This window comes from Camellia sinensis, chromosome 7 (assembly GCF_055761805.1).
Source record: "Camellia sinensis isolate YWXY chromosome 7, ASM5576180v1, whole genome shotgun sequence".
NCBI lineage: Eukaryota > Viridiplantae > Streptophyta > Magnoliopsida > Ericales > Theaceae > Camellia > Camellia sinensis.
In genome coordinates this window covers 105,241,214-105,265,627 of record NC_138967.1, presented here as the reverse complement: position 1 = coordinate 105,265,627, position 24,414 = coordinate 105,241,214, and the positions used below count along the sequence as shown (strand labels likewise).

The 24,414-nt window shown below is 34.7% G+C and overlaps 1 protein-coding gene across 1 annotated transcript; it reads left to right on the top strand.

The window, feature by feature from the left end:
• The first annotated feature begins 14,016 nt into the window (after positions 1 to 14,016).
• On the top strand, positions 14,017 to 18,450 carry LOC114300321 (pentatricopeptide repeat-containing protein At2g20710, mitochondrial). Its single transcript, XM_082878957.1, has 2 exons — positions 14,017 to 14,421; positions 17,100 to 18,450. The coding sequence occupies exons 1-2, from the start codon at positions 14,119 to 14,121 to the stop codon at positions 18,327 to 18,329; spliced, it is 1,533 nt and encodes a 510-aa protein (XP_082735083.1). The 5' UTR covers positions 14,017 to 14,118; the 3' UTR covers positions 18,330 to 18,450.
• Positions 18,451 to 24,414: the final 5,964 nt, after the last annotated feature.

Genomic DNA, 24,414 nt, shown 5'->3' with positions numbered 1-24,414 from the left:
CCCCTTTTTGAAAGTAAATCACATTTTCATCTTTTGAAGACCATCATGCTTAATGATGTCATGCAATTTCAATTGTTCAAAACTTAACAATTTATTTCAAGGACGGTAAATACGACTCTGGTAATCCCTAGGTTGGTGTCTGCAAGTAGACTATACAAGTACTACCAAATTGTCAATTTTACCGGTATTAACCGGAAGCCTCAACACCTATCCACACGGGTTTTCGGTCTTTCACCCCAGACTCTCAGACCAACTTATTCAATATCATCTACACCACCTATCAAGACTTACCAATGTATTTACCCTAAAATCATTCCATGAAAACTTGTTTCTCAACATTCTTTTCTCAATGCAAGTTTTCAAATCAACTTTCAAAGTTTAATGTAATCAAATGAATTGATATGCCAATTTTACCAGATGAATATAAATACTTTTATTCCGATTCATCATCCAAGGAATAACACAATTCCCTTTTCTCAAGTATCCTCAACAATTAGTCATTTCAAGACTATTTCAACGTTTTGAACAATAATTTCCAAAATGAACAACAATTCTCATATTCCATGAAATTCATCATTTATATAAATATAAATAACAAATTTTCCAAACATCCATTTATTTTGACACACAAAATAACTATAACCATATCATTCATGGATTTTCAATCTCTTTTAAAAATCTCAAATTTCTAGGTTTTCTCACCAAAACTATACAACTCAAATCTTTTGAAAGAAAACTTTTCAAAATCATCTTTTCTTCAATCAACGAAGATCAAAACCCATAAGATCATTTTAAAGAAACAAGAGACAAACCCACTTTCAAAATCACTCAACTTCTTGAATCAACAATCAATTTTCAAAGCTATCAAACGATGATTTCGAAAATCATCTACATCTTTGCAAAATATATATATAACTCTAAGAAAATCCTTACCTCGAGTATTAAAGAAGAATTGTAACGAAACCCCAAAATCAACGATACCTAAACTCGATCTCCACCGCACACAACGAAGCCCTCGAGGTGATAGCCAACTTTGATAAAGAACTTAGGTCTAAATCCCAATGGATTTGGAGAAGTCAAAAAGAGAAGAGGACTTCTAGGGAGAGAAGCTCTAGATCTGAAATTCTGGAGAGTTTTAGAGAGAGAGAGAGAGAGAGAGAGAATTGAAAAAGTGATCTGAAATATCAGATTCACGAACTGATATAACATGGTCCGCTCGAGCGTGAAAAACCCCGCTTAAGCATCAGACACAGCCTCCCGCTCAAGCGCGGAAAGCTCCGCTTGAGCGTCGAATACACTTTCCCAGTACTTTTGCAGACAGGTCAAACTTCTAGAACCAAACATTCTCCGCTCGAGCGCATAAACGGCCGCTCGAGCAGACAAGCAACTTCGAATGCATTTTGCATTTTTGCTTCGGGGGCGCTGCCCCTCGTCCCCGCCTAGGCGTTGCCCTAGACCCGCCAAGGGGCGCTGTCCCCTGGACCCCCATGAGCTGACCGGGTAGCTTAATCCCCGACCTACTCAACGAAGTGGTAAAACATGAAAGAATTAACTTAAGATACAACTCTGCAAGGCACAATTCGGGTTAGATTCGCATCAAAAGCTTTGGAGACATTACCTGTTCCAAACACACCGCTACAAACCGATAACCAAAATAAGGGGAATACAGGGAAACTAAGATATGTAACACTGTTCAAAACCATACCAACCCAAGCCCGGAACACCACACAGAGATGGGTCAAAACCAGGATCGCTACAATGTGGGTTTTATGGAATTGGAACGATGATAATGATGATGTTGGAGTTGAATATGAATTATCACTCCTATTTGGAAATGTTGAAAATTATATATGTGTTGAAAATTAATTATCTGCTTAGAGATATCTATTTTGGGCTATCGGTGGAGGATAGCTATGGTTGTTATAGAAATTGCATGAGAATTAGATTAATTGAAACTATTTTCTCATCCATTTGCATGGAGCATTGGAACATATTTAACACATTGAAATTGTTGTTGTTTTGAGAAAAAATGGGTGAATACCATGGTGAATCTGGGTAGGAATGTAGTTGTGGTATTATGCTGCCTGTGTGTCCTTGGTAAAAGTCCAAAATCCCACGTGGTTAGGTGTCGAGCCTTCCAATTAATATCATTAAAAATGACAAATTGATAGTGCTTGTAGCCTACTTGCAGACACATCCTAGAGATTCCTAGTGTTGTATCCACTGCCCTGTTTTCTATTGTAAAGAAAATGAACATGAATTGAGATGTAAGCTTGGCATTGCATAGTTTTGAAAAGAGATATAAAATATTTAGCACTAGCATTGCATATGCATTCACTTTATAACTCTGTTAAGATTCATACATTGTGTTAGAATATCTTTACTGGGCTTTGGCTCACCCTATGTGAAAAACTATTTTTCAGGTGCTGATGACATGCTTCCGGAAAAGCAGTAGCTTGGAGGACTTGGAGCCAAAAGCTTCTATTTTTATTTTTATTTTATAGTTGTATATATTTTGTACAAGCCTAGAACTTTATTTGTATTGAGTTCAAACTCACTTTTGTTGTAACCAAGCACTGTCTTGGAAAGATATATCTAATAGGGCATTATTATATCTGTTTAACTCTTGTTTAATACCTTTTGCTATGACACATGCTATAGATTCAGGGTTAGGACTTATGAATGTATTACTGCATGTGTTACACTTTTGTAAAGAGATGAAATCTTATAAATGAAAGAACATTATATTCAGACATCTGTTGTTATTTAATATCTGTTGTGGGATGATCTTATTGTAATATTTTCGGGACGTTACATAGATTATTGAGATTAAGGTCACAATAAACCCACTATATTTAAATAGGGTAAATTACAGTTACATTCCCTAAGATTTCTGACAATTAAAAAGTCATCTCCTATAGTTTCAATAATTACAGAAATCTCCTTTATTTTTCTAAAATTATCAAGTCCTATGTTAATAGTAGCTTAGGTCCTACTCACAAAACTTTAAACTAAGTCCTATTTTAATTTTATATGACCAATGTACCCTTATAAATTGAAAACCCCAAATATTTTGTTCCTTGCACTCTTTCTGGCTCTCTCTCTCTCTCTTACCGTTTCGTTCCCCCCTCTATCTCTATAATTCTTTTAACTCTTTCACTTCATACATGCAGAATATAGTAGACCCATAAAGCAAAGCACTCATAACAACAGTATTTCCTTCTCAGACCCAATTCTTAACTTGATCCCTACCTAGACTCAGAACCAGACCCATCCACCTATCAATCGTCGAAAAATGAAGCCGATGATGTTCGGAGGAAGGAAGTCATAGTCATCGTTGCCCACTGCTTCTCACCATCGTACTTGCCCACTGCTTTCCACTGTTGTCGTCTCTCACCGTTGTGACCCAATCATATCTATCTAGAACCAAATCTGGAGATTTCCAGATTTGGAAAATGTAGAAAGAGGAGGATGAAAGTGAGGGTAAGAGAGAGAAAGTAAATTGATAATATTCTCAATTTTAACCTTGAAAAAAATTGAGAAATTCTCAAAATTGATAATATTCTCAGTTAGTACTGGAAAAAATCGAGAAATTTCTTAGTTTTGGTAATTATAAACTGAAATCATTCTTAGTTTTAAAATTGAGAATATTCACAATTCCAAAACTAAGAACAACTTACTTCTTACCTATAGACTAGGTCTCCAGATCTTAAATCCAACATTCTCAATTTTCATATTTGATTTTGTTACATTGCTTATGAGTTTATTAAGTCATCATCATTTAACTTGCAAATTGACATGATCTATCGAAAGGGTAGGAACGTCAATTGCATTTCAAAACGGGACTTATGCGTCCAAAAACATTTGCATAGGACTTAAGCTACCATACATGCTATCATTAGGACTTTTAATGCAACACCTCGAAATAATTAACATTAACCTAACTCATAATAGTGATATAATTGATCAATAATCTCATATCATCCATTCATTTTATCTTTAATCATTACAAAAGATAACATATGCAATATATATTCATAAATCTTATATTCTGAATCTATACATATGACATGGATATAAGAATATAAAGGAAATTTAAAATCAAATAAAGAAATGCCCTTATGGCTTACAACTTTCCAAGACAATGCCTGGTTACAACAAAATGAGTTTAAACTTAATACAAGTAAAGCCCCAAGCTTGGAAAAAAATATTTACATCGAGAAACAAAAAGGGAAGCCTTAAGCTCCGAGTCCTTCCAAACTATCTCCTTGGCAGAAACATATCATCAGCACCTGAAAGTTGTTTTCCACATAGGATAAGCCAAAGCTCAGTAGGAATACTCTAACAAAGTATATAAATCTTAGCAAAATCTTAAGGTGAATGCACAATGCATGCCATTTTCCAAACATTTCTCGTTTTCCATATCAAAGCAATGCAATGCCAAATTATATATCAATTCATGAAAATAATTCTTTTGTACAAAAAACAAGCCAGTGGATACAACACACTAGGAATCTCTAGGTATGTGTCTGCCAATAGGCCATACAAGCACTACCAAACCCATTTTATCAATACTAACCAAAAGGATTGACACCTAACCGTGCGGGTTTTTGGACTTTCACCAAGGACACATAGGCTAACATCATAACCACAGCCACACCACCTAACCAGATTCACCAAGGTATTCACCATTTTTTTTCTAAAAACTAATACATTTACAATGTTAATCCTCATACAATGTCTGCAACAAACAAGATTATCCTCTACTGATAGCCCAAAACAGATATTTCTATTCAATAGATAAATTCTAATCAAAATATACATTTTCATCAATTACAATGGGAGTGATATTACATATCCAACTCCACCATCATCATCAACATAACCATTATTCCAATTCCACAAAACATCATTTTCCATTTCCCTTTTCACAATTTCAAATATTCAAAATTAGGGCAAACTCCCTTTTCTTTCGAAATCAATTTTTAGAAAAGATTTCCACCATGTCAACACAATTCATCCACAACCATATTCATGCAACCATTTTCAAAAATCAATTTGGAAAACCCATCTTTTGATTTCAAACCAAACCCAAAGTTTTACCAAAAAAATTCAAATAAATAACCCGTTTCAAAGAGCAAATAACTAAGTTAAAAATCATATAAAAAAGTCAAAGAAATCCCTACAAGTAGAAGACACGAAAAAAAGATGGGTAGAACTTGATGGCGTCGAAAACACTAGATGCTCCGATTAAAACAAAGTCCTCGACGTGCTTAACGTTTTTCTCCAAAGGATTAAAGTGAGAAATGTTGGGAAAATGGTTTGGAAACCATTAATATGTGAATGGGAAATTGACTCCAAAGTGCACCATTTGACTATGGTTTTAAGACAACATTTATTTAATTTTAAGATTAAATTTATTTGTTATTTATTTGGGTCAAAATTGAACCTGATTCAATTCAAAATTTGAATATGTTTGAAAAAACAGTCATATTTGTTATTTGCACCTATTTCATAGAAGAGTTTTGTCTCTTCATAGAAAAGTTTGTCTCTTCATTGAAGAGCCACCATTTCACCTATGTAATTAGACCCCATTGCATTCGTTAAATAGGAATTCATCTTGTGTTTCTTTTCTTCTACACTCTGTCTTTTCTATAAGAGAATCTGCATAGTAAGGTTCGCCAGACTTGCCGTGGTAGTGTTGTTTCTGCAAAGTTCGATCGAGGGACGAATTTGTCTTAAGAAAATTCTGTCCAACACAAACCTCGATCAAATTTTTTTTCGTTTCCAGATTTTTACAAGCTGTTTGAAAGTTATCTATTTCTCTATAAGTATTTTTGGTTCTAGGTATATGATTTGTTTGGTTTAACCCAAACAATTTACGATATATTCAACTTACATTTTTTTAATATAAATTGGTAATATTTTTGGTGCAGTTATTGTATGTTACAACTGTACACATAAGATTTATTCCAACAATCTTAAGACAAATTCACGATTCTGGTTTAATACAAAATGCATATATATTAAAATTCGTTGTGTACTATTTTTACCCGAATGTGTGTTTGAATATGATTCTACTTCGTGTTAAATTGTTATTAAAATTTGTCTAATCTTGTTTCATTCGTTACTGCAAATTGAGATGTGCAATTCAGTCTTCTTATTTTATGTATATTATTATTTTATTGAATCTAATTATTACGGGAAGTTGTTGATTCATAAATTCTTTTAACCGTTGTTAAGAAAGAAAACATATTAGAATTTTTTTTTTTTTTTTTTTTTTTTCTGTTTGCTAATGTTGACGTGATGGATACATATCAATTCATATGGACAAAAGGAAACATATATATACAATATGTTTGCATGTTGGGACTTTTGTAGGAAAATGTTTCGTGAGCCAGTGCCAGCCTATTGATAATCATAATTTCATTATATATAATATTTTAATTGCTAGTTCAGAGTGTATATCTACTTTTTGATAAGATGGATTTAAATTCTCTGTAAGTTTTTGAAATTGGATATTTTACATAAATTTTTGGTTTAATAACCAATCACAGTTTTCAAATTATATGACTGTCTGCTAAGATAAAACAAATATCATTAATGAGTTCAAGATCATACTTAGTTTTGTTTCTATTGGTTCACACTTATTTTGGAGGACCCAATACGTCCCATTCTATCTGTCTGTTTTATATATAAAATGACAATTATAATTACAGGTTTGTCATATATGTATAGTTTTGTTTTATAGAAAAATATGTTTTCCTATTCAAATGAAATACAAATTGTGATTATGTATATTTGGTGTTAATATGGAATCTTTGTGTTAAATAGTATAAGTATGCTTTTCCTAAGTACCATATTATTGTGTTCTAAATATGTTAATCTATTCATATGAATCTTTCTTACGTATGATGTGCATCATGTGTATGTATAGATGTCAATTCATGTTATCTTGCACAAAAGTCTGATTACAAATTTATAGCGACGGTGCAAAATATCTAGATACAATGTTTATCTTATTCGGTTTGATTCGAACAATTTCTGGTGGTATATTGGTTTTTGTTCTGATTTTAATACAGAATTACATTCTGTATTTTTTTTTGGTTTTTATTCTGTTTATCATTTAGCATACTGGTTAATTATTTCCTATGTATTTGAATCTGATTCTGGTTTTTATACACCAACATAGTGTTGTTTAAGATAAATGATAGTGCTCGAATCTGTGTTGACTTTGAGTATGTTGTTTTGTTTCTTTGGTGTACATTGTTGGTGGTGATCTGCATCACTAAGTTATTTATTTCTGTAAAAATAAATAAATAAATAATTATGTACTGTTTTTTATTTAATCTAAGTTATATAAGGTCTTCTATTTTATTTTAAATTAATAGACTTGAATTTGTACCTATTGGTTTTGGTACAAACCGATGTTATCTATCTCGGATCTTCTACTTTGTGTTTCTTTGCAATTATATATTGTTGTATAATTGGAAATTTGCACTGTGAATAGAACTTCGCCTAATGGATAATATAATATATTTGAATGGCGTGGACGACAAGATATGTCGTTTTTTTTTTCTTTGGATATGTTGATCTGTTTGTTTGTTTTTTTTTTGTTTTTTTGTTTTTTTTTTTTTTTACAGATTTTAGGTCTAAGTTTCTAGTGTTTATTTAATCAGAATTGATCCATCTTTTATGTTTACTATTAGTGTTTGCATTTAATTAATAATGATGTTCTGATATACTCAGAATAAATATAGAATTAGTTTTGTGGATCAATAAAGACAACATGTTGAATCAACTTTTAATTTTATAATCAATTGTTTATGGTTTGAGAACTTCATGGAAAACAGATTTGATTTGTTTTCTGTTTGTATTTGGGTTTAATGTTTAGTCAGATCCTATATTAAGATTTGTTGGACCATTTTAATATCTTTTATTTATTTATTTATTTATTTTTGTGGCTTTTTTGATTTTATTCATGAATCTTATTTTGTTCGGTGAATGGAGATTCATTATTTTTTGGTGACCTTATGTCATGTTCATGAATGGAGATTAATTGGAAGTTCATGGACTTGGTGGTAAGTTAATTTTTAGAGACTTTGCCTTTTCTCTAGTTTAATGGTTATTATTTTTTGGTGTAAATTGTAAGGTCCTAGTGGCCTATAAATAATTCCTCTCATCTACTCTTTTCTACACTAACTACTGTTTATACTTGAAAGATTACTAGCAAAGAAGAGCATTTTTTTTGGTGGAGCTTTGGGTTCACCATCTTGTGCAGAGTTGGCATGAACCATACGACAAGTGGTAGAGCTGTTGTATCCTGGAGAGGACAAGTCATAGTTCGTGGCTGTTGCATCGGTATTTGGATTCTGCCTACTGCAGTGGGCTTGATCTCCTTAAAGAAAATGAGATATCCGTGCATCAGCCTGATCTATTTGTATCTCATTTTCTTTGCATTATTTATCAATAAAATATAATTCTTCTAGTATTTTCACCAACAATTTTAAGGAGATCAACCATGGAACAAATACAAAAAAAAAAAAATCAATGATGGAATTGGAGATCTCAACAAGCCTTTCAAGTTCAAGAGAGTTCATTTTAAGAGGTGAAAAGGAAAAGTTCTTTTTTACCTCAACTTTTTGAAAGTTGCATATGTTCTTACCTAGAAGAATCCAAACAAAATCCCAACCGAGGAGATGAATGATGAAGACTACAAGGCACATGAAGCAAAAGTGGCTACCTACAATATAGATGAGTATAAATATTGTTTTTATCTCTTAAATTTCATTGTTGATCAATTTTATGATTACTATGGCACCGCTTACACTTTGTCTTCTATTAATTTTTGGCATGCTCTCTTGTGTCATATTAATAGTAAATATATAGGAATCATGAGTAGTTTAGAATTAATTCCTAAAGTGACAAAAAATTTAGAGAAATGTGAAGTTTGCAGGAAAGCAAAGATTACCAAGAGGTCTTATAAAAGTGTTGAAAAAAATATCGAATTGCTAGAATTATTTTACACTGATTTGTGTGAGTTTTAAGGAATTTTAACTCGGGGTGGTAACTGATATTTTATCACTTTATTGATGATTTTTCAAAATATACAAACATATATTTATTAAAAAATAAAAGTGATGCTTTTGAAAAATTTAAAGAATTCCTTCTTGAAGTAGAAAAATCAATTCGGTAAAAAGATTAAGAGAATTAGAAGTGATAGAGGCCGGGAGTATGAATCTTTTGGATTCAACTCTTTTGTTCAATCATTGGGAAGTATTCATGAGATCACCCCACCATATTCACCTTCATCTAATGGCGTAGCTGAAAGAAAAAATAGAACGCTAATTGACTTGACGAATGCTATGCTTATTGATTTAGGTGCTCCCTCAAATCTTTGGGGCAAGGCTATTTTGACAGCTTGCCATGTGATAAATAGAGTGCCATACAAAAAGACTAAAATTGTATCTTATGAGTTGTGGCGGGGGCATAAACCAAATCTAGGTTATTTGAAGGTTTGAGGTTGTTTAGCTTTTGTGAGGCTTGTAGATCCTAAATGACCTAAATTGGGTAAATGAGCTACCACATGTGCTTTTCTTGGGTATGCGTTGCATAGTACAGCTTATAGATTTTTTGATATGGAAAATAATATTATTTTTGAATCAAGTGATACTATTTTTCATGAAAATAAATTTCCTTTCAAATCTAGAAATAGTGGGGGTAAAATAATTTTTGAAAATATTTTATCCATGCCTAGCTCTTCTACTCTATCTCAAGTTTTTCAAGAACAATAAAATTCTCAAATCCAACCAAGGAAGAGTAAACGAGCTAGAGTTGAAAAGGATTTTGGCCCCGACTATTATTTTTACAATGTGGAAGAAATTTCTCTTACGGTGCAAGAAGCTTTATCATCACCTGATGCTATTTTCTGGAAAGATGCTGTAAATGATGAGATATATTCACTACTTTCAAATAAAACATGGAAACTAGTGGACTTTTCTCTAGGTTGTAAAACTATTGGGTGTAAATGGGTCCTTCGTAAAAAAACTTAAACCGGATGGAACTATAGATAAATATAAAGTAAGGCTTGTCGCTAAAGGTTTTAAGTAACAAGTTGATCTTAATTTCTTTGATACTTTTTCTCCGGTTGCAATTCATGATTTAAAAATTCATCAAATTGATGTGAAAACATCATTTTTAAATGGAGATCTAGATGAGAAGATTTACATGAACCAACTCGAGGGCTTTGTGGAGCCTGGCCAAGAAAACAAGGTGTGTAAGTTAACTAAATCCCTTTATGGTTTAAAACAAGCTCATAAACAGTGACATCAGAAATTTGATTTATGCATGCTTGAGAATGGCTATAAAACTAATAAATGTGATAAGTGCATATATTATAAAACTTGTGAGAATGCACATGTGATTATTAGCCTATATGTGGATGATATACTTATCTTTGGCTCTAATTTGCATATTATAAATGAGACTAAAAATATGTTTAATAGTCACTTTGATATGAAAGATCTTGGTGAAGCTAATTTTATTTTGGGAATTAAAATTACCAAGACTAAAGATGGCATTTTTCTTGATCAATCACATTATGTTGAGAAAATTTTAAAGAAATATAATCTTCTAGACTATAAACATGTTGCTACTCCTTTTGATGCAAACATACATTTATCTGTTGTAACAAATGAAAAAGAAGTGATTAATCAAAAGCAATATGCTAGCATGATTTGTAGTTTGAGATATACTACTGACTGTACTAGACCTGATATTGCATATACGATTGGAGTACTTAGCAGATTTAATAGCAAGCCAAGTCGAGATCATTGGCTAGCCACGGGAAGAATTATGAGATATTTATCTGGTACTAAAAATTATGGTTTGTTTTGTAACAAGTACCCAACGGTACTTGAGGGATATAGTGATGCTGATTGGAATACTTTGTCAGGTGATTCTCTCTCTACCTCAGGTTTTATTTTTACCTTAGGTGGTAGTGCTATATGTTGGAAGTCTAAAAAACAGACTATAATTGCTAGTTCTACAATGGAAACTGAGTTTATAGCATTTGCTTCAGCATGTGAAGAAGCGAATTGATTGAGAGATTTGTTACATGAAATCCCTTTTTAGGAAAAACCAATTTCTCCTGTGTTAATTCGTTGTGATAGCACAGTTGTTATTGGTAGAGTGAAGAACCATTTTTATAATGGTAAATCCAGACCTATTCGAAAGAAAAATAGTAATGTGAGATCCTATTTAAGTAATGGCATCATAACTGTGAATTATGTAAAATCTTGGGATAATCTTGCGGATCCGTTAACCAAGGCCTTAGTAAGAGATAGGGTCTAGAATACATCAAGGGGGATGGGTTTGAAGCCTATAAAATCATAAACCATGTATGAGGACACCCAACTTAGGGACCAGAGATCTTGTAACTAGGTTCAATGGGAAAAACGAATCATATGGTGGTTGTAAAAAATGCACTCCTTAATATTTTGTTGTCCATCCCTATGATGTAAATGCATTTGTCCTATAATGTTGGAAGGTTGAGTTTTTGTACTCTTAATAAAATTTTGTAGCTCTTGTTGAGTGCGGTGTGTAAATTACAGGAACATCCTTGACAGATTTCACTTATGTGAGCATGGAAGTGGAGCCGCTTTCTATGAGAACAAGACTTATTCTCAAATATGCTCATGAAAATTGGGATTAGCACAAGGCCATAATGTGCTTGCTATTAAATAGGAATTCATCTTGTGTTTCTTTTCTTTTGCACTCTGTCTTTTCTGTAAGAGAATTTTGTACAGTAAGGTTCGCTAGACTTGTCGTGGTAGTGCTGTTTCTACAAGGTTCGATCGTTGTATTCTAGGAGACGAACATCCAATAAAAAACTCGTGAGCACCGTAGCGGAGGACAAATTTGTCTTAAGAAAATTGTATCAAACACAAGTCTCAATCAAATTATTTTTTGTTTCCAGATTTTATAATCTGTTTGAAAGTTATCTGCTTCTCTGTAAGTATTTTTGGTTCTAGGTATATGATTTGTTTGGTTTAACTTAAACAATTTATGTTATGTTCAACTTATATTTTTTTATATAAGTTGGTAATATTTTTGGTGCAATTATTGCATGTTACAACTGTACACGTAAGATTTATTCCAACAAGAAAACTCACGAATTGAGAGTATTTGGAGCTAAAGTTCAAGAACTAGAGAGAGAGAGAGAGAGAGAGCAGATCTAGGGTTTTGAAATGTTTAGAGAGAGAAAGAGATGAAAAAGTGATTGAAAAAAGATGTCTTTCGGACTGACATACGCATAGACTGCTCGAGCGAAGAAATGGTTGCTTGAGCGACCGACACAAAAAGAAGGCACTGCTCGAGCATACAACGACCCCCTCTCAGTAGTTTTAGACCTGCAAAAGTTCATTCGAGCGCAAGAAAGACCACTCGAGCGAAGAATTCAAACTCTTAGTAGTTTTGTAGACTGCAAAAGACCACTCGAGTGCATGAATGGTCGCTTGAGCGAATAAAGAAAATTCTGAGCAACAACACGTTGAAAAACTAACTTCCAAACATGTTTCAATCATAACCAAAACTCCAATAGCCAAACTCAACAAACAAAAAGATGGAAATGAGCTGAATAACAGTTAAATATATGAGTTTTCGGATCCGAAAACAATAAATGGGTCGAGTTTAAACCAGAATCCTTATATTTAAGTAATTAATAATTTTATTCAACGTTATTAAAATAATGTGTGAGTCTTTATTAATTTTTTTATAAAACTTGACGAGAGGTAAGTGGAAATTTACTATTTGAATATGAAAACAACCTTGAATTTTTTTATTCATAGTAAATGATATTAGTATGATATTAATATATTTTGTTAAATAAACTAATAGAAGATTAGCGGTGTGAGAAACTTAATACTAGCTCACAGGTAAGAAATTTTTTTTGTTATTATTGAAATAAGAAAGAAAGTCCCTACAATTGTAATTAAAAAAAAAATAGTGTGTAATTTACCCATTTAAATATTCTGTCCAATTGAATCCCGAATACGAGATAAGTCAAACCTTTTTAAAAAGCAAACCAAACAGATTTATCGACGGTCGTTTGTGTCTCTCAAACCAACATAAACCTGAGTGAGAAATAAAGAAGACTTTTGTCCCGTTTCTTTGGAGTTATAGAGAGGGATTTAGATTTGATAGTGAAAAAAGAATTGAGAATGGAGTGTTTATTTTGAGAGATAGGAGGAGACTAGTAATTTCTTGAGACTAGTGTGGGGATATATTTTCTGAATACCAACACGTGGTATGGTGACGCCGACGTGTCAGCCGAGGTGCCACGTGTCGTCATAGTTAAGCCGAGATAATCTCGGAGTTGCCGAGGTTATCCCCGAAGATATCGGAATCCGAGATAAGCAGATAAGGGACAAGAGTCCTAAGGCAAAGAGGGGACTTAACCAAGATAAAACTCTTAAGGGAATTTATCTTTATCTCTTAAAGAGTCCAAAGTAAGCACTAAATTGGAGTTCATAGAAGTCATACTTCTAGTGGGACTTGGGTTGAGTATATTATAAAAGAGAGGCACCCCGTGGGTCTAAGGTATGCAATTTATGTTTTGAGTATTAAGTTTTGCACTTGATTATCTTTGAGAGATATACTGACTTGATCGTCGGAGTGCCCCCGGGTGGAAGAACCACCGCCGGAGCCTTTTCTTTCTGTTTCAGGTTGCTGAAGCCATCTATTCTGCCTGTGCTCTCCAGTTGATCACTAAGCAGGCAGTGTGGTCAGATTTTCACCCACACAACTAGTAAGGAGGAGGAAAGAGAATTGGTAAAGAAGATGTAAAGATGATATTAAAAAAATAATGAAGGAATTATAAATTTTTTTATTTTTTATATTTTTTATATATTGAAATTTTTTTTTTTAAATATTAATGTTTAATTTTTTATATTTTTTATTTATTTTATTACTTTATATAAAAATAATTTAACCTTCACTATTAATTCCCTCGCTAACAAATTCCTCACTATTAATCCCCCAATCCCCCGTTCCATCTCCCAAAACAAACGAGCCCACGGTCTACGACATTCGGATTAGAAAATCTGTGTCCTCTCTCTCATGGGGATGAAGCTTCTCAAGCTGTGTACATGGAATTCACTGGGTAATCAATGTAGCATTTCTAGGTTTTTCAGGGTTTTGTTCTACTCCACCGAGACCGAGACCGAGACCGAGACCGTGACTTCCTCATCGTCTTCAAAGGACACTCTGTATGGTAGGCTTTTACAATTGGAAAACCCTAGGGTTTCAATTGTACCAGTACTCGACCAATGGGTCGGTGAAGGAAGACCTGCCAAGCAATCATACCTTGAGGTTCTCATCAGGCGGCTCAGAAAATCCAAACGTTTCAATCACGCTCTCGAGGTATTCTCTCTCTCTCTCTCTCTCTCTCTCTCTCATGTAAGTCTGTGGATTGCTGAAATTGTTAGTTGTGCACTTATGATTTTTACTTGTAACTCTGTGCTTTTGTTTTGTGCTTGTCTAACTTAATAGCATTTGAAAAGCATAATAGCTGATTTATTTAGTTTAGTTTGAAAGTAATGTGATAATAGTTGCAATGAAAGTTAAAATTTGGTTCTTATCTCCAATCCTTCACCTTTTTTTTATCATCAAACTTTAAATTTGATGAAAAAGTGCTTAAAAATCGTCTCCAATCTTTTCATCAAATGTTCATATCAAATCCAACTTTTACTCAAATTGGGAATCAAATTGGATGAAAATTTTGGTGAAGGGTTGGAGATGCTTCTATTCCATTTGCAGTGCATTTTCAATCATTTATTTAGTGACCTAAAACATGAGAATGGATATTAAGATAGAATAGTTATTTCATTCCACCTTGATTCTAGTGAACCAAACACTACTTTAGAGTGTGTATGTCCAACTCACTAGGTATATAATGCTTGTTAGTCAAAATGTCTAGCATGATTGACGTTTTTCAACTCCAATGCACTAGGCATATGATTAGGCATTTTAGCTCCACTCATATTCACTAGCTACATGTAGATAGCCTTCAAGGCTAGGCAAAATGTATTTAATCATTAAGATTATTTCCCTCCATCTTTGTTTCTAATGTGACATTCTATAAAGTTAATAGTATTTGGATAAATAGCTAAAATACAGAGTATGGGTGGAGTAGAAACATGAAACAGTTGATAGGCAAAGTAAAATGTATACTTTATAGTAATGTTTAGATAGGTAAAATGCCTAATACCATTGGAGATGCTCTAAGGCTTTGTATGGAACTTGGAATTGTTGATGGAAAGAAAAATGAGTAGGAAAACCATTTCCTTTGTGCATCCTGTCCTATTTAGAAAACTCTAGGTTTTAATATTTTCATGAAATGAAATCATGAAAAAGAGGAGAAATGATGTCTTGAAATAAAAACTTTCCCATGTACATTCATCATATTTGCTCTCTTTTTTTTCTTTTCTTTTTTCTTCACATTGTTTTCCATGATAACCAAACAAGGAATAGTGATTTCTTTTTCATATCTGTCAACAAATCCGTGAATGAAATATGGCATAAATTACTCTGATATTAATGGATATGGTATCTTTAAGGGAGAAAAGGAAAACTATAGCAAGAAATGGAACGTGCAAAGCTCAGCTCTATAACCAACTCTATTAGTTAAATGATAACATGCTGCCATTAAAAAGAAAATAATTAATTCAATGCAGAAGTTGTGGACTGAAGGAGACCTCCTTATATGCTTTTGAAAATGTGTTTAGTGTTTGATTAGGGTGCCTATCTCTGGCCACTGGATACAATATGGTGTTCACCATAGGAGATAAAATTTGGAGGGTAGCAAATTTCCCTCCCTCTTGATGGAAAATGCATATTCTGAGCAGACTGTCCCTACAATTTATTCACCCAAAAAAAAAAGTCCCTACAATTAAAAATAGTATTATTTTTTTTTTTGAACAAACAATTAAAAATAGTATGGTGCTTTAATCTTGCTGGATAGTTTGCAGTTCTAGAGGAAGTGGATAAACCATAATGAATCGAAAAATCTAATGTAAATTTGGAATCACAGGATTGGAGAATGGTTCGTAGATCATATGAAGAACAAACCATTTTGTGAATTGACAGTGTTATGTTTACAAAGAAAGATACATCTGTAACTGTAGTATATTTCATTAATGGAAAATTAAATGGAGCTGATCATAAAATATCAGAATAATGTTTCTAGCTGTATTAACACTCTTTGGTACCAGTGGTTTACTTTGTTGGAATGTTTATAACAACAACAATCTAAGAAGCGCAGACACTTTCTAGAAACCGTTGTGCCTTTATCGGGCATTTCCTGACACATTGGGCACATGTCCAAACTTGTACTATTATTTTAAAACAAAATATGACTCATACACAGTTCAAACCCTTGGGAAACACGTGTCCATAACATGTTACTAGTTTGAACAAAAATAATTTAGGATCTAATAAGTAAAAAAAAATGTAAATTTATACCCATTAACACTTCCTTTAAGCTTTAGAAATTGGTGTTATGCTGTTTCTTATTTTTATTTTTTATATTATCTTTGAAGGAAGTATTCATATATATGACATGACATATAATAAATGTGTAAACTATTTATTTTGTGTCTCTCACATCTTGTCTCCAGATATATATATATATATATATATTTTTAAAATTTTTAAATTTACTCTGTCAGTGTCCATGTCAGGTCATGTGTCCATGTTCATGCTTCTTAGGCAACGACTGATGATCTCAGAGAGTGCACTGCCTAGTTGTTGAAGTATCAATTCTAGACCACCAAAATTTTAACAATTGTTGAAGGTTTATAAATGAGAAGTTATGCTTGTATTGACTATTATGTTGTCTAAACCATAATGCAGTCCATATGAGAAGCCGTACGTGTATTCATAAGCCTGGCACAAGACTCCCTTTCATTCTCCTTTCTAGAAATACTCAAGAATCGATAGTATTGTACCCTCTGATGTTGATTATAATTTTAATTTTCTTCTTAGCTACTTCAATTTTGAAAATTTCCCCATTAGTTCATGCTTCTTATTCTCATTGTTAGGTATCTGAATGGATGAGCAATAAAAGATATCTTGACTTGTTACCTGGAGATGTTGCGATTCGGTTGGATTTGATATCAAAGGTTAATGGCCTAGAACAAGCAGAGAAGTATTTCAGTAACATTCCTATCACTTTGAGAGGCTTGCAGGTCTATGGTGCTCTCTTAAACTGTTATGCCCAAGAAAAATCTTTGGAGAAAGCAGAGGCAATCATGCAGAAGATGACAGACCTGGGATTCAATAGAACATCACTGCCGTACAATGTGATGCTTAAGCTCTATGCTGACATGGGAAAGCATGAAAAACTAGATTCCCTCATGCAAGAGATGGAAGAGGAAGGCATTACAGGTAACAATTTCACATTCAATACCCGCTTAGATGCGTATGCAATTGCTTCTGATATTGAAGGAATGGAGAAGCTTCTGATAAAGATGGAAGCTGATGTCACTGTGGACTGGAATGCATATGTCGTGGCGGCAAATTGTTACTTGAGAGCTGGTATGGTAGAAAAGGCTTTACCAATGGTAAAGAAATCAGAGCGACTTGTTAGGGGTAAGATGAGAAGGTTTGCTTATGAGGTTCTACTCACTCTGTATGCTAGTATGGGGAACAAGGATGAAGTGTATGGTATATGGAATTTGTACAAGAAAATTGGAAAAATATACAATATGGGCTACCTTAGTATGATAAGCTCACTAGTGAAGTTAGATGACCTTGATGGTGCGGAAAAGATATGGGAGGAGTGGAACAAGAAAACATCTTTTGATTATCGAATTCCGAACTTTCTCATCAATGCTTATTGCAAGAAAGGCCTTTTAGGAAATGCTGAATCAATTGTAAATAGGCTGATAGAGAGTGGTATCGAGCCCCACGCAAGAATATGGCAGCGCTTGGCAGCCGGATATCATGATGATGATCAAATGGAAAAGGCAGTGGGGATGATGAAGAAGGCACTCGCGGCGAGTCATTCTAGGTGGAAGCCAAACCTTCCTACTCTGGCAGCATGTGTGGAATATTTGAAGGGAAAGGGAAGCATAGAAGTAGCAGGGGAGTTGATAGAATTATTAAGGGAAAAGGATGTTGTACCATCAGAGGTTTGTGAAAGATTAGTAAATTACATAGAAAATGGAAATCCAGCATCCGGAGCACTTGATCTCATCATGGGAGGGGATGATCTGGCTCTGAAGGGAGAAAGAGGCATGCGAGTTGAAGTGCGAGAGAGTATTAGCTGAATTGTATTGAAAGCTTTGGCTATTTGTGAACAATTTAGTTATATTGATCTGTTGGTTGCTTGTATCTGAGTCTTGTCAACTGATTTAGGTTTAATTCAGTTTTCCATAGCAGATTTAATTATAACCGCCTCCTAAGCATGAGTAGAGAGAGTCGCTCTCAAAATTACGTTTCAGTGGCAATGTATATCAATACTGCGTTCTGATAATTTGATAGTAATTGTCAAAAAAACATGTGCGGAGGTCAAAAGTGGATTGCGTGGTTATATCTTCCTCCCTATTTCTGGACCATTTGATGATCTTGAAGAACAGGAAACCAAAATCCTATGGCCTAGCACATTATTTTATTTTTTAAAACAAGATAATGGTGTAAGGAATATATTAATTCAACCAGCAAGTACGTTCTACACTTCAACAAGATCAAACATAGGTTCCATTCAAATAGAATCAGTTATGTGAATCTTTTCGTCATTTTACTCTGTCAATTACTATATGCTACTAGTTAAATAAAAAAATTTACGGCTTGTTTTACTATCGCATTTCATGTTAGTTTAGGCTTTTTCTCTCTTCATCACATTTATATTTATGATGATCATTATCCCTCTTTTTAACCGCATTTACAAGTTTTTATTTATGTCTGGGTACTCCTACACCCTCAATACATGAAAACAGAGAAGTTGAATCATAGAAAATGCTTCTCGGCCTGCCCATTTCAAGCCTATTAGCCTCAGTAATGTAATTTATAAAACAATTTCAGGCATTATGATTAGGCGCATGCAATCTGTCCTACAAAATCTTATCTCCCCCTTTCAGAGTGCTTTTCTTCGCAATAGGCAAATTTCAAATAATATATTCTTACTTGTCTATGATATGACCCTCCTCTATACTATACACGAATTTAAAGCAAGTCTGATGATTTTGCCTTAAATGTTGATATATCCTAATTTCAAATAATATATTCTTCTTGCCTATGACCCTCCTCCACACTATACACAAATCTAAAGTTAAGTTCGATGATTTTGCTTTAAATGATGATATCTCCAAAAGCTTATGATAAAATCAACTGTAGTTTTTAAAATGCCATACACTTGTACGAAAGTGAGGTGCGGGTACCAAAGTGAGATTGTGACTATATCCCTTGAATTCTAAAATGAAACGAAGTGGCAAATGTCCACTAAAAATAGGTGAGCAGGGAAGGTTGTCATGCCACCAGCTAATAAGATGTGCTGCCAAATGAATGGGCCATTCGACCACTATGACTTTTATTTCGAAATGGAGCTTTAGGTGTGCCGCTCCGTGATTGCCCTACAGAACAAAACTATCTTGAACTAAAACATGAAATGCACATTTCTATTACATTTAGTACTCGTTTGACAATGACTTTTTTAATTAATTTTTTGACTTTTTTAACCTAGGACTTTTTTGATCGTTTGGTATTCTTTTTTGATTTTTTGGCCTTGGAATGACAATTTTTGTCTTTTTGTAATTTTTTGACTTTTTTTTTTTTTTTGTCCTTTTTGCAATTTTTTTGCCCAACTCAAATACCAAACGACCCTTAGGCCAAGTTTAGGAAGACTAAATAAGTGCACTTTTTGACTTTTTATGAAATATGGGTTGGATTTGGGTTGGGTTTGAAGTGATGTGTTAGAGAGGTGATGTGACTTAAATAAGATGATGTGATTTAAATAGAATAGTGACTTTTTGACTTTTTAAATTTTTTAAGAATTACCAAACTTACCCTTAGTCATGTGTGAATGGTCTTTCCTCAGCCCCCTTTCCTTCTAGTGAATGATGTTCTTATTCGGTCTCTTGCCCATTTTATGTATCTCGGCTTACTGATCCCTATTAGGATTTCCATAGTGGGTCGTGTATATCTCCATTTTGAGCTTTGCATATGACTACTTTATCCCCTCTATACTGCAAGTTTATGCAATTGCAGCTAGTCAAGCTATTAATTATCAATACTTTTTAGCCTACTTTTTTTGGTAATAGTTTTAGGTTTCTAGCTTTTAATTGTGAAATAACTAAATTGTCCTTTAACTTTTCATTATTTCATTTTCTATATGATTCGAATTCTAATGCTCGTGGATGGCAAAGTGGTACAACAAGATTACATCACCATGTCGTAATAAAATGGCTTAAAAAAATCAATATGGACATTTTGAATTTTTGCTTAAAAAAGCATGTGTTAGAAGAACAATCAGTGTGTTACGTTTCAATTTTTAAAATTTAATTTTTTGAAAATTAAATTTTTTATTTTTTAGTTTTTATTTTATTTTTTGTTTTTAGTGAATATTTTTAAAATTTCAAACATTTTTTTTACTTTGTTAGATGTACCTTACTTAGATGTATCTAAATAGTAAAATATTTGTGAAAAAATATTTTAAAAAATTAATAAATACACAAAATACAAAAAATGTATTGAATTTTTGTATATTTTTTTATATTTTTGGTATTTAGTGAATTTTTTAAAGATTTTTTTCACAAATATTATACTTTTTAAGCGTATTTATGTTTGGTGTGTCTTAAAAAAAAATGTTAAAAAAATTCAGTGAAAACAAAAAGAAAATATGAAAAATAAAGAAGTAGAATTTTTTAAAAAGTAAATTTTGAAAACTGAAACCAAATAGAGTGAATAGTACCTAACTTTTTTTAGAAAGAAAAATATAATAGTGAAGGTCCATTGATGTAGTGCAAAGTTCAATATATAATTTGAGCCCTAAATCTCCTTGCATTATTTTCTTAACTGAGGAGGTCAATATGACCAAAGCAAGGCCAGAATCGAGTCGAGCTACCTTTACAGGACCAAACCAATTCAAGCCCACTTGCATGGAACGAACTCACTAACGATATTGACGTGGGCCAATCCCATCAAGCAAGCCCTATTGATGTGGGCCCCTAGAATGGGCCGAATCCATCTAGTCAAATGAAATGAGTCAAATACACCGTCAGTGCCAATGTGGGCCGATTCCACTTAGGGTAACAATGAAGGCCGAACCAGCTTCAGATATTGATACGGGAAAAACCCGTTTAGTCACATCAATTTGAGGCCTAACACCTGACTAATCCAAGGACATTCAGGCTACCGATGTTGGTCGAACCCACCTTGTTCGTTAGAATGAGCTAAGCCTATCAGGGCGGAATATCGAAGCCCAAAACTACCTTTAGAGAGGGTCAAGCTGGGAATATTGGCCCAGGGTCGATAATAGATGATAAAGGCTCAAGCCTCGCATTAAACTATAGGCCATAGGAGAACATGCATGTCATCACGTTCCCTAGGTGATGAACAAAAATGGTTAGAGCAAAATATTATGCCATGGCGATATGGATCAAGCTGCATGGGCAATCGTGCCTAACTGATCTATAGCCCCTGTGCGTACCGAATACCGCACTAGATGATTGTGGATCGGAGCTCCGCAACTGGATGGACTGTCCAGGAACTGAGGACCTGCAACACAGAATATCGTTAAGGCTGCCCAGTCGAGATTGGCCAGAAAACCCCTTCGGCGTGGGAATGAGTGATCGGAGAAGATGAAGGACTCTCTCTAGGTGTAGAGAGAGAGAATGAAAGAGTAAATTCAGTTGTGCTCAAGTTAAGATCAGATTAGATCAGATACCTTCAATGTGAAGAGAGTGAGGCTTATATAGAAAACTTTTCTTGTTGCCCAAGATGGTTTCATGAAGCTTTGGTGCTTCTAGGCTTACTTTAACATTGCTCAAGGTAGGAGACCATCAAGTTGTTGATAATGGATGCATATACTTGTTGTAGTCATGCAGATAACAGACCACATTCCCTTGATCAACCAATTTCGTGATTCTAGGGAGAGGTGACCAGCTGGGGTGGCATCCTCCATGTGCATGTATTCATAGCTTCTACATTTCTCTAAGAGGTTTCCTCAGCTCGGTACCGTTGTGCCTCAGCTCGGCCTTTCACAAGATTGTTTATAGAGATGGGCTCGTCCATTCGGATATCTTTGTATGGGCTCGGCCCACTTTAGTTCTAACAATGGGTTCGGACCATCAACTCGGCCCATAGATTAAGTCTTGCAGCTCAGCTCGGCCCAGCCCAACATCGCGGCTGGACTAGCCTTTCCACAGCGAGTTGGGCCCAAGTGCTTGAGGACTTGGGTAGACTATTGATCATGGAGTTGGGCTTAATTGGCTTGCCCATATATTTATCTAACCCACTTGGATTTGGACTTTAGTGGATTGGGCCGGCCCAAGGCTTGGATCCGACCCGTTTCGTATTCAGCCCCTTCATTTTCCCCCTAGCTCGCGCTAAGGTTTCCCTTGGGGGGAGCTACTTTTCAATACCCCAACCGTCGCATCGTTTCGGGTCTACTCTAGTTCGGCCTTAGTGGCGATCCTAACACACGCGCTCTGCATGTGTCCTTCCATGGTGACACGTGGTAGCGTGGTACTGGTGTGCAAAGAAAAGACGCCAATTCTGTACAGAGGGACGTGATTTGTACCATCACGCTGGTCAAGGGTCATAAATACCCTAGGGCTGTCTCTTCGTCCTCCTTGTTTGTTTCAAAGTTTTGAAATCCCAAAACCCTTTCATTCTCCCATCTTTGTTCCGACAGTGCTCTATCCAAACGCTTGCCACCGGGTTCCAAATGCTGCTATTATCTTTTGATTCCAGTCTTCAAGACCTTCGTTCTTTGTCCTCTCATCAAATCACTGTAAGTTCATCTAAAACCCTTCTTTCCTCTTGCTTTTCTATCTCTAACGCCATTGCTGGCCCTTGTGCCACTATTTTGGTGACTAGTGCTATTTCTATGTCTTTCCCTTAGTTTTTTCTCAAAGGCTGGACAAGTGCCCTAACTATTGCTCAAATTCCTGAAGGGTCTCCTCTGTTTCAAGATATTCCTGTTCCCTCAAAATCCTTGGGTCTGAAGGCTGCTGATACCCCTGCTATTCCTCCAGCTAAGATTTTCCCAGGGACTGATTCGACATTCAAGACTTTGGAGAGAAATACTGCCAATGAAACGGTGAATGTTGAAAGGGGTAGAACCTTGGAAACTGAAGCTGTGGGAGATGTGGTTAAGGAGGCTCCTGCTTTCCAGGAAGTTGGAGTTGCCTCTACTTTTCCTCCCCAAGGTGGCCCAGATAAGATTGTAGATGTTACTCATGAAATTCCTCCTGCTGATGAAAGTTGAAGTGCCCATTGAAACGATTTGAAATTTGTCACATTTTGTTTTTTCTTCTTTTTGCTTTCTGCTGTACTGGAGCTCGGTCTTCCTGATGAGTTGCCCCCTTATGTTTGGTAAGACAAGCTGTTTGTGAGGCCAACTGTGTCTTTGTTGGATGATGGAATTTTCCTTTTGATTTTGCAATCTGATGCTTTCTTGCTTTTACATCTGAATGTTTTCTGTACTGTTTGCCCCCGGCCGAGCACTGTTGGGACCTCAGGGCCAAATAGATGCTCAGTCTGGTTAACGAATATGTTGTACGACTGTGCTTGGTTTTGTAATGAAAGGAGAGGGTCTTACTTAGGTCCAGGTTGGTTCTGAAAAATAATTGTTTGCCCCCACCTGGAGCTAAGTAAGATCGGTACTGAAGACTGTGCTCTTTAGGTAGAGCTGCTTAAGTTTGTTGCAACTGTGATAGCATAAGTGCATTTGAATGAGATAGAGGTAAAAAGAGGTGTCTTACTCAGGTCCAGGTTGGTTTGAAAAAACAATTGTTTGCCCCTGGCTAGAGTTGAGTAAGACTAGTGCTGAAAGTTTGCTCCCGATAGAATTTAGCCTAGTTTGTTCAAACTCTGTTTGTATGCAGCAGTACTGAAGTGTTGATGTACTTGTACTTAAGAAAGAGTCGTTTGTGACTTGTAAAAATTCTGTGATTGGTAGAAAAGAAAGGATCAGTTGAAAAATTCGTTAGTGCGGTTTCCACCAAGCAATTCCACTTGGCTAAGTTCCATTTTAGTTGCCAAACATAAATCCACCAAGCAATTCCACTTGGCATGCTTGAGCTCTGACTAAAACCAAATTACGCTCGGTCGCTCCGAAACTAATTCTGTTTGGTAAACACCAAAGCTAAGTCCGTTTAGTAAACACCAAAGCTGAGCCCGTTTGGTAAACAC

Coding starts and splice junctions, on each gene's coding strand:
- LOC114300321 (XM_082878957.1), top strand. CDS start 14,119: ATGGGGATGAAGCTTCTCAAGCTGTGTACATGGAATTCACTGGGTAAT. Junction 14,422..17,099: donor GTTTCAATCACGCTCTCGAG/GTATTCTCTCTC, acceptor TCTCATTGTTAG/GTATCTGAATGGATGAGCAA.